The 10,739-nt window shown below is 44.4% G+C and overlaps 1 protein-coding gene across 4 annotated transcripts; it reads right to left on the reverse strand.

Annotated features, from left to right (window-relative positions):
- Positions 1-283: 283 nt before the first annotated feature.
- LOC127006707 (uncharacterized) lies at positions 284-8,160 on the reverse strand. 4 transcript variants are annotated; one of them, XR_007759707.1, is made up of 4 exons: positions 7,628-8,160; positions 2,751-2,887; positions 1,549-1,745; positions 284-802 (listed from the first exon to the last, which is right to left on the reverse strand). XR_007759707.1 is itself a non-coding variant. In XM_050876929.1 (4 exons), exons 1-3 carry the CDS (start codon positions 7,815-7,817, stop codon positions 1,161-1,163), a joined length of 489 nt encoding a protein of 162 aa, XP_050732886.1. In that variant the 5' UTR covers positions 7,818-8,156; the 3' UTR covers positions 284-802; positions 1,104-1,160. The 4 variants fall into 4 exon arrangements, 2 of the variants coding, with proteins under 2 accessions (XP_050732886.1, XP_050732884.1); XR_007759708.1 differs by lacking the exon at positions 7,628-8,160 and adding an exon at positions 3,916-5,049; XM_050876929.1 differs by lacking the exon at positions 2,751-2,887 and adding an exon at positions 1,104-1,262 and having other exon boundaries at positions 7,628-8,156.
- Between the last annotated feature and the right edge of the window lie 2,579 nt (positions 8,161-10,739).

A 10,739-nucleotide genomic window follows, 5' to 3' on the forward strand; every position in this document is an offset into this window, starting at 1 on the left:
CTATCTATGATAAAATAAATCAGGTAATAAAATATGTAATGGGTGCCAAAAACTAGGTCACAACTAGAAGCAGCTGTGCAGACGATAGCTGTAAACAAACAGATGCATCGAGGTAGCAGTAGGGATGGGGAGGCACCAGTACCGATCTGGTACTAATGGGTACAGTGCCTGCCCAGCCCTACCTTGGCGCTACACTGTCTGTTTGTTTATGATCACCTGAACAGCTGCATGTAGTTATGATCATTTTTATGGAAAAATTGGGAAATCAATGGAAATGCTTGAATGTTGATATAAAACATATATATTTCCACCATTTACTTTCTTAGAATTATCTTTCTTGAATTTGATGATTTGCTGCAGTATTAGAACAATCTATATCTTTAATAACTCCAATCATTTTCTCCATAAACTGAAGTTGAGTATGATAAGGCATCTTTTCAGCTGCACTTTCTGCCACGTGCCCTATAGCTCTAGCAAACTTATCTACTTTTATTTTCTTTGCTAAGTGTCTGTCAAAGGTATTCAAAGCATCATCATCAGGCTTTTTTTCTTTCTTTGCTTTTACTCTGTGTTGAGTTTTCTCTAATGTGTTTCTCTTCTGTATGATTTCTTCTGATGGGGCACTGCTGGACACTGAGGGTGAAGGACTGCTAGGCTCAAAGGAATGATTGCTGGGCACTGGAGAAGGAGGGCAGCCAAGCTCAGTATATAACACATCGAAGGTTCCATTAGAACTGATCTTGCCAGAATCCGTTGAATGTTCTATGATACGGCCATCATCTCCTATGCTTAGCACTGCACTCTGTAAAAGAAAAGCACAAAAGTTAACACAAAACAGTGAAGTTGGGGGCATACAGTACATGCTTTCACTGCTGTACTCATCTCCATCATTCTGGCCTTTGAGCCTTTGACTGATTGCATCATCAAGGTTAATTTCTGTTATCTTTTCCACACTTTCCTAATGTGTATTCTACTATATTCTGGGTGGCCAAACTGGTAGCGTACTGGGCCCACATTCACCGCGTGATGGACGATGCGGGTTCGAATCCCCACGCTACCACTCGGATTTTTCAGTCATTGCCGAGTGGCTTAAAACTACCCACATGCTGTCCTGAAGACCACCCATCAACCCGGACTCTAGAGGAAGCCCTCCAAGCGAATCAAGAACGAGGTCCGGGGGGCAGCATGAGCCAATGCAAGATGGCGCCACTATAAAACACTCGCCTGTGCCAGAACGGGCTGGGCCGACCATCAGGCCCCACCTGGAAGAAGCCTTGGGGAATGAGGATGCCTAACTAGTTGGGCTGTGTGCTGACTCCCCTCAAGCATGATTCAACCATGTATTTGTAAACAGCTATGCACACACATACTGCATCATTAAAAACACAAAACTTATTTATGTAGTTATAAATTTGACAGTTGCCAGTATAAAAGTTGAAAGAAGTGGACCAGGAACACTGCTCCAAGGAACTTAAACTCGAGTAAAGTTACTACACCTACTACAACGTACAATTTATATTGTATAAAAAAGAAAAGTTGAACACTGACCGTTGGTGTGGGAGATGATTTAAGGCTGGTTTTTGTTGGTTTTTGTTCAACCCGTGTATCTATCAGGAATAAAGCATTGTCAAACAGTGGCCACTTATTCCCGGGACATTTCTTGGATTCACTGCGGGCCTTTTTGAATTTGTTGTATGCACCAATGAAGTATGTCCGCAGATTCTTGAATTTAATTCTAACCTGATCTGTAAATAAACAAAAATTGATAAGAACTAAAATATATGGTAATCAGTCATCATTATTTATGAAAAGAGGGTGCCTTTGACCTCTAGTGTCAGCGTAGTATAACATTCTACATGAAAAAATGTGTTCACTAGCACTGACATATTATACGGTAATTACGCAAATGTTTCACTGTTACTCAAGACATCCAAGGTTTCTAGGGTGGGGGGTGGTGATGGGACACAAAGCACACCACCCTTCTAGCTACATCACAAATGTGTTCCACCAAACCACCTGCTGCGGGAGTAGAAGAAAGGGGTGAAGAAGAACAGGTGGATAATCCAGCAGTCATCACATGCATAACACTCCCATCAGAGGTGGATCATGTGTGCCACCCACCACACCATCTCACCTGGTGCACCCCATGATGGCCATAATTTACCCCCCATTCTCCCCTGTTATGGCCTCACCGCCCCAACAAGCCCCCTCCCCATTCTAACCCCCTGCTGCTGATGTTTCCTTGGTGAAGCCTTGGGGGCATGTAGGTGTGTATTTATTTATTTATTTATTTATTTTTTTTCAACAAAAGTCAGCTCAAGGGAAACAAAGTGTAGATAAAAAGCCCGCTACTTGCCGCTCCCACAACAGAAGATAGTATATAGTGGCCAAAAGAGAGGTCAATTTTGGGTGGAGAGGTGTCTTGATACACTCTTCTTGAAAGAGGTCAAGTTATAGGCAGGAGGAAATACAGACGAAGGAAGGCTGTTCCAGAGTTTACCAGTGTAAGGGATGAAAGAGTGAAGATGCTAGTTAACTCTTGCATAAGGGGTTTGGACAGTACAGGGATAGAGTGGACAGTCAAGTGCAGCAGGGCCGCAGGAGGGGGGGGAGGCATGCAGTTAGCAAGTTCAGAAGAGCAGTCAGCGTGAAAATATCAATAAAAGATAGAGAGGCAACATGGCAGTGGAAGTTAAGAGGTAGAAGATTATCAGTAAGAGGAGGAGAGCTGATGAGACGAAGAGACTTACGGCGGGATTATCAGCAAACCTCTTCCCTCTTCGTCAAAGCGTCTCTTAGGGTGTGTGTTTCCATTTGGAGGTACTATTAGCAAGCGCCCACTTATCTTCCCCCTCAGAAGCTATCTTTCCATGTACTGTTGGTACTACTGCAAATCAAACAAACGTTGAAAACCGAAACATTAATGCATTTTAGGTACATTTCTATAATGAAAAATATTTTGTGGCTAATATTTATGTAAACTGTGCTTGATACAGTGACATACACTATATATAGCAGAAAATTTTATATTGATGCATTAATTGTTTGGTAGCCATGGCGACGTTTGTTTCCCTCTCACAATTTGTGACGTCACCTGTGGGCGGAGCTTAGGAGACCTCTTTAGAATAAACTATTTTAATTTTCCAAAACAAGACTAGCAAATACAAGCATATATTATGGAAGCACAAATAATAATATTGTAGTAGGTTTATCCTAAACAGCTAGTTCAAAATATATTCACACGGTTTAAAATATAGCTCACACGGCCTGTACAGTGCCTGGCTTCCATCTACCACTCATCGCTGTTCCAACTTGTGACATCATCTGTGGGCGGAGCTTAGGAGACCGCTGGAGAATAAAATGCGTATATTTTCTTTATTCTCCACCTGTTCAATGAGACATCTCTTTCTCCCTTCGTTATTTCTCCCGGGTGAATAGTTTTTTAACTAGTTTTCGAGTTCCTATCAGTGGGTGGAAAATGGTATCATCTGTTCTGGTGAGTTTTCCTTAAGCTCCACCCACAAATGACGTCACGAGTTGAGACAACGATGATTGGCCGTGGGAAGCCAGGCACCGTACATGCTGTGTGAGCTATATTTTATCCCGTGTGAATATATACTCATACACTTGTGAAATATGCGCCCCGGAGGCCGGAGCCCGTCACTTTAAAATTCATCCCAGCACCCTCCTTGCTGGTGGTTCGAAGGGACAGCCCTATAAACGCTCAAGAACGAGAACTGTTGTGAATAGTTGAGACTGTAAAGGGCGGGGCGTGCTGGTTGGGCGGCGTGTTCCAGTGTTGGCTTATATTATTATAGGAACCCTGAAGTCTTGAATAACCAGAAAAATATTGTTTCTCGCATTGTATGACTTTATATAAGGCCCAGAAAATTTAGATCGTTCCTTCCCACTCACCACTTCGCGCGGTTGTCACTGATAGTACCGTTTGGTGCACGAAGCCTGCTTTCCTCACTGGAAGGGGGAAGAGATTGACTGATAATCCCGGTGTTACACTCCACTCTATCCAGGAGAGCTGTGTGAGTGGAGCCCCGACACACGTGAGACGCATACTCCATACGAGGGCGGACAAGGCCCCTATAAATGGAAAGCATTTGTGTGGGGGAGAAGAACTGGCGGAGAAGATAAAGAACGCTCAACCTCGAGGAAGCTGATTTAGTGAGAGAGGAGATGTGAAGTCTCCAGTTGAGATTTTGAGCTAACGATAGACCGAGGATATTTAGTGTTGAAGAAGGTGACAGCAAAAAGTTATTGAAGAATAGGGGATAGGTGTTTGGAAGATTGTATCGAGTTGATAGGTGGAGAAAATGGGTTTTTGAGGCATTGAAGGACACAAGGTTCCTTTTACCCCAATCGGAAATGATAGCAAGGTCTGAGGTTAAGCGTTTTGCAGCCTCCAGTCTGGAGTCTTGTAATTCCTGTTGAGGGTCTTCTGTTGAAAGAAGTTGAATAATGCAGAGTGGAGTCATCAGCGTATGAGTGGATAGGACAGTTTGTTATGGAAAGAAGATCATTGATGAATAACAGGAAGAGAGTGGGCAATAGGACAGAGCCCTGTGGAACACCACTGTTGATAGGTTTAGGAGACGAACAGTGACTGTCTACCACAGCAGAGATAAAATGGCTGGAAAGGAAACTGGAGATGAAGGAACAGAAAGAGGGATAGAATCCTAAAGAGGGCAGTTTAGAAAGCAAAGACTTATGCGAGACTCTATCGAAAGCTTTCGATATGTCTAGCACAACTGAGAAAGTTTCACCAAAACGGCAAAGAGAGGCTGACCAAGAGTCAGTTAACCCCTTCACTCCGGCGATGCCAGCGTCACCGTCAGTCCTCTTCTAAACCTCTTAATCCTCTTCCATTTCCTCTTAATCCTCTTCTAAACCTCTTAAGAGGAAATGGAAGAGGATTAAGAGGAATTTAGAGGAGGATTGAGAGGTTTAGAAGAGGATTAATCCTCTTCCATTTCCTCTTGACCCTTTCCATACTGTGACGTCGACGTCTGCGTTACGGATGGAAAGGGCTAAGAGAGCAAGAAGATCGCCAGTAGAACGCCCTTTGCGGAACCCATACTGGCGATCAGATAGGTCAAAAGTGGATAGGTGCTTCTGAATCTTTTGGTTAAGGATTGAATCAAAAGCTTTAGATAGGCAGGTAAGTAAAGCTATAGGGTGGTAGTTTGAGGGATTGGATCGGTCACCCTTCTTAGGCACAGGCTGTATGAAGGCATACTTTCAGCAGGAAGGAAAGGTAGATGTTGACAGGCAGAGATGAAAGAGTTTGACCAGGCAGGGTGTCAGCACGGAGGCACAGTTTTTAAGTACAATAAGAGGCACTCCATCAGGTCCATAAACCCTCTGAGAGTTGAGGCCAAAGAGGGCATAGAAGACATCACTCTTAAGAATCTTAATAACAGGCATAAAGGAGTCAGAGGGGGGATGAGTAGGAGGAATATGCCCAGAATCGTCCAGAGTGGAGTTGTTACAGAAAGTTTGAGAGAAGAGTTCAGCCTCAGAGATAAATGAGATGGCGGTGCTGCCATCAGGGTTAAGGAGAGGAGGGAAAGATGAAGAAATTAAATTGGTGGAGATATTTTTGGCTAGGTGCCAGAAGTCACGGGAAGTTAGAAAAAGCAAGGTTTTGACATTTTCTATTCATGAAAAATGTTTTGGTATGTCGAAGAATAGATTTGGCACGATTCCGGGCTGAAATATAAAGATCATGATTAACAGGAGGCACGATTTCGGGCAGAAATGTAAAGTTCATAATTAGCATTAGTTTGAAGGCTCTGGTACCTTTTGTGAGCTGCCTCTCTATCTCTGACAGCACGAGAACAAGCATGATTAAACCAAGGCGTTTTAGCATGAGGAGTGGAGAAAGTACGTGGAATGTATGCCTCTGTTCCAGAGACAATCACCTCTGTAATGTGCTGGGCACACACAGAGGGGTCTCTATCCTGGAAGCAGTAGTCATTCCATGGGAAATCAGAAAATACTTTTTTTTTTTTTTTTACATGTGGCCTATAGCGCCAGTAGGCTGATCGATAGGGGCCTGATGGTCAGTCCAGGTCCGTTATGGTGCAGGCAATTATTTATAGTGGCACCATTATTATTGACTCATGCAGCTCCCCGGAGCTCATTCTTGATTTCACTCGTGCTGTACAGCTTCTTCTAGAGTCCGGCTTGATAGGTGGTCTTCAGGGCAGCATTTGGGTAGTCTTAGGCCACTCAGCGGTGACTTGAAAAATCCCAGGTGGTTAGCGGTGGATTCGAACCCACATCATGGACAGCGCGCCGTATGCGAGGCTGGCATGCTAACCACTCAACCACCGCCTCCAGAGGATGTACAGGAGCAATAGGACAAGATACAGAAACAAGGTTGTGATCGGATGTAAAGTTATGTAAAGTTAATATAATAGTTGGGGTCAAAGGGGCGAAGCCCCTTTGACGTATTTTACCACTGTAAGATCCTCTAAAAATCATAACTTTGTACGCTAACTGCATTTACACACAAAATAGCCGATATCTCGAAAGTGCATTTTTTTGTACTTTGGAGAATAATAACTCCATTAGTTGTGAAGATAATAAAAAAACTCAAACATCTGCTGAAAGATGAGTGGATGGTAAAAAAATTGTCCGTCAGGTTCTTTTATAAACAAAAAAATACTGCTGATATGATTTATTGAAGGTAAAAAAAGTGGTAGAATTATGGGACACATCAAATGGTGATTTTGGTAATTTTTTGGGCTCAGGAACAGTGAGACATATTAAAAACTTGAACGGACAATTTTTAACTAGTGGTGCCATGAGTAAAACTACCCAATATGTATCATACATATTTAGTGAACATGCTGGCCCTCATTGACGTTTTTAGCTCTGCTTTTATTACAAGTAATAAATTTCATTTGTAATTTTTTTTCATACAGAAGCATGAAAGCTATTATGCTGATACATGCAGATCTTATTGCATTTACCTAAGTCTTCAAAGAAAAAAATACCTGAGAACAATTGAAATAAAATGAATGTACCTTCCACTATCACTAGGCGGCGCCTCCCCTTAAACTACTCCAACCGAACTTTACATAACCTCCTAACCAGGGTGGGCTGAGCCCCCCAGCCCCACCTGGACCCCCCCCCCCCCCAAAATGTATATGTGACTTATTTCTGTGAGGAGGTATTTCTCCCTACACCAGCTGGGCCGCCGCCAGAGGAGGCTACGCTTTCGTGAATATTATCCTCATTATTACCTATTTGATATAGTGTATATATTATTATATTATCGTGACGTCGTGTGAGGATTTCTCTTATTGAAGCATCTGGCAACCTTACAGTCCCTCCTACCACCACCACCATGGCGGGCGCGGGCGGGCACAACTGACGTAAATATTTACGACAACTTTTTTTATATCACAAGAACGAGTGATTTCCGACGGCAAAGCAATACGGCAATGTGTTGTATGGACACTAAACCCTTCACAGAGCACCAAGGGATTCGTGGCTGTGAATTGGGACCTAATCTAGAATAATAGCTCTGAGGCTACTTACTTTTGCCAAGTCACCAACCCCAGAGTCTGGGGGATGAGGGATACCCCGCCCCCTAAAAAATTCTTACTTCCATCCAGTTGGGCCAGCTCGGGGTGTTCCACGCGGAGTTCTTCTGCGATGGCGTTGAAGGCCTTCTGCCGCAGCTTGGTCTTGTGGTACATGGGGTGGCGGGTGTCCCACAGGAGGGTCTGGCACCGCACCAGCCGCAGCAGCGCCGCCTCCGAGACGCGGCACCACGGGACCCTGCCGCTGGCCATCACTGACAGGCACACTGGGGAGGCAGCGCCGCGGCTCACTACATGCACGGAGTGACCGCCGGGCCGCCTCGGCACTGCAGGCTGTCCTGCCACCACCACCTTGTTGTTGGCCTGGATGAAGACTGCCGAGCCTGTTATCAGCTGTTTCGGGAACACGCCCCTGCTGCCACCGCCCCCCGCCTGGAGCAACACCTCCAGGACACAGACTAGACGACTCTGCGGGCGAAACACAACAACACTGGTGACGACGGAGGCTTAATAATACCACAGCTAGAGTCCCTTGATAGAGAGAGTCCCGACAACCTAAGATTTGGACGCCATTATTGGCCCTGTTTTCGCCGCGCTTTTCAAACAGTTTCGCCTTTGTAACAGTGATCTTGATCTTGATGTCACAGGTGGCTCGGGATTTCTCCCCAGCCAGGCCTTTGTAGCGGCAGCCCAAGCACCAAGCACTAAGCACCAAGTGGTGCCGCTCGGCCTGGGTCTTGGGCCGAAGTTGGGCGGGTCTCACAAACGAGTTACGACGTTCGTAAGTCACAAAAAATGTCTTAAGGCAACCTTCGGCTGCTTTGGGCTATTCACTAAACAGTTACGACATTCTTCCGGCACCGTAACTTTACGGCAGCTCCAGACATGGCGTAAGATATCGTGACCCGTACGTAGGGCAGATTTTCTCCACAACACAAGGAGGAATGAAGAAGAGGAAGACCTGCTGCCAAAATAATGAACAAAACGTCACTGTGCTATCAAAACATTGCTTTATAAGGACGTATCAACCGTATATAATACCATTCTCTGAATGTGTGGTGATTGTGAACTCCTACACTACTGAATCAAATATCCTGCTGTAAACACTCGTGATAATATATATGAAGTGCTTGAAATGCTAGCAGGAGATCCACCAGGGGGTAATGTGGGTACTCATACATGCTCGGTGTATAATTTAGCCTTAATTTGTAGTTCGTAATACCTTAGACCACTAGCACAACCAAGGATGGGCCGGGCCCCCCCCGTTTACCGTTGATGAGGTTTCAGGCCCTGCGCCCCCAAAATTTCTCTTGTCTTCATCCCTGTTGATGATTGATTGATAATTTATTGTTGCAGGTAAACAACAAGGGAGAAGGGAGGAACATGCCATCCCACCCCCCAGGCATCCCTGTTGACTACGGAAAAACCCATTCCTTGTCTGTCAGATTAATTGTGAATTGTTTTGATTAAGATGCTTGCCAAAAAAAGAGTAACATTCCATACATATAATGAGAACAAAGAAGTGTCCAATTGGGGAAGGGAGATACGAACACATATTTTTCACTCCTCAGTTGTCAGATTTAAATTTGCCCAGTGTAATAGCCCTTCTTGATTTACGAAGATTCAAGATTGTCAAAATCCCAAAACGATTCAGTGCATATAATGAGGACAGTGTCGCCTGCCCGCCTCGTGTCCTGCGATGGACGGGCGTGGTGAATTGAAGCGAGGGTTTGAGATTCATTTTCTCCCGTGTGGTTTCCTTCCTCAAAGTTCAAAGAATAGAGGGGCCTATGAATTGTATCTTACCCTTCCTCATGTTTGCTGCTATACACACACAGGCCCGGAGCTGTGTCTTGTAGAGACCCGGCCCTGAAAGGAGGATGCACCAACTCGCCATGCTGTGGACCACGGTCCACGGGGAAGATATTTGCGCTGCCATTTACCATTTACCCATTTACCCAAGATCAAAGTAAGTACTTATACTTCGATCTTGCGTTTACCGTTGATGAGGTTTCAGGCTCCGCTCCACTGATATTATTTTTTTATAGTGCAGCGCTCTGCGAGGGCCGTAAATAATGTTGTGCTGGAAGCTTCCCTCGGGGTCTATGGGCCTCTGGAAGACTCTGGGAGGAGCGAGTAGAGGGGAGGGGAGCAAGGCTCCGCCCGCGCCCCGCATCGTATAAATGTTTGTCTCATGAACCAATTTACTTAACTTGAAATTGGTAATGCAAGTCACTGAAGGGCGCACATATGGCTTAACGCAACATAACTTGTCATATATCTCACTTTATAGGACTTCGTTATGCCTTGGGGAAGAGACGATCGAGCTTGTACCGGATGTCTCTATATGCTGTCCCCTGCTTTCTAAAATATAAGACCGGGTCAAAACAGTGTTGCTTTAAAGTCATTTTCTTAATTTCGTGTAACGATTAGTATCTTAAACCTACTTCATTATTTCACGTAGATTGGAATTCTTCAAATTTAGTTTCATGTATATATACAAGAAATTAGGGCTAGTGAATCAGTGTTGAGACAGTGTTCAGCTACAAGAATAAATAAAGCCAGTACTCCCTTAAGGTGTTTGACCTTCTCCTACCTGCCTCCACAGGCTCCTGACGGCCACGCAGTAGAAGGACCCTTTCTGAGTAGGCTAGACGCCCGAAGTAATAGACCTCTACCTAAACCCAAACAATTTTTTTATATACAAATACTGCATTCACAATGTAGAATATGTAGGCTACTCCTAAGGGTGTGAAGAGACATCTGCCATCTCTGTACTATACTTTTGATGTTACTGAAACATGCTATCTTCAAGAACAACATAGGTACATTTTGTCACTTCCAGCAACTTATGATCCAGTCTAATTAAGGGTATATAGTGAATTTCATATAAAAAACGTAATCCGCATCAAGCATATCCAGGGGTTATCGCTGAGTAGCCATTTTCTTTTTCTTTGAAGTTTTGCCTCCTATTCCTGTCTTCCTGATAGTTAGTGTGAAGCCACATCTGGTTATATTACTGAAGGCCACCAGTACTAAACAAAACATGCCCCAAGAACTGCTAGCACTCCCCTTTACTTATGAGGTAGAGCAAGGCCTACTCTTGTTGTCTCCCATCTGATGCAGAAAGCCCTCTTGGCTGGTGAGGTAACCTCTTTAGCTGAATGGTAGAGG

Source organism: Eriocheir sinensis, chromosome 33 (assembly GCF_024679095.1).
Source record: "Eriocheir sinensis breed Jianghai 21 chromosome 33, ASM2467909v1, whole genome shotgun sequence".
Taxonomy (NCBI): domain Eukaryota; kingdom Metazoa; phylum Arthropoda; class Malacostraca; order Decapoda; family Varunidae; genus Eriocheir; species Eriocheir sinensis.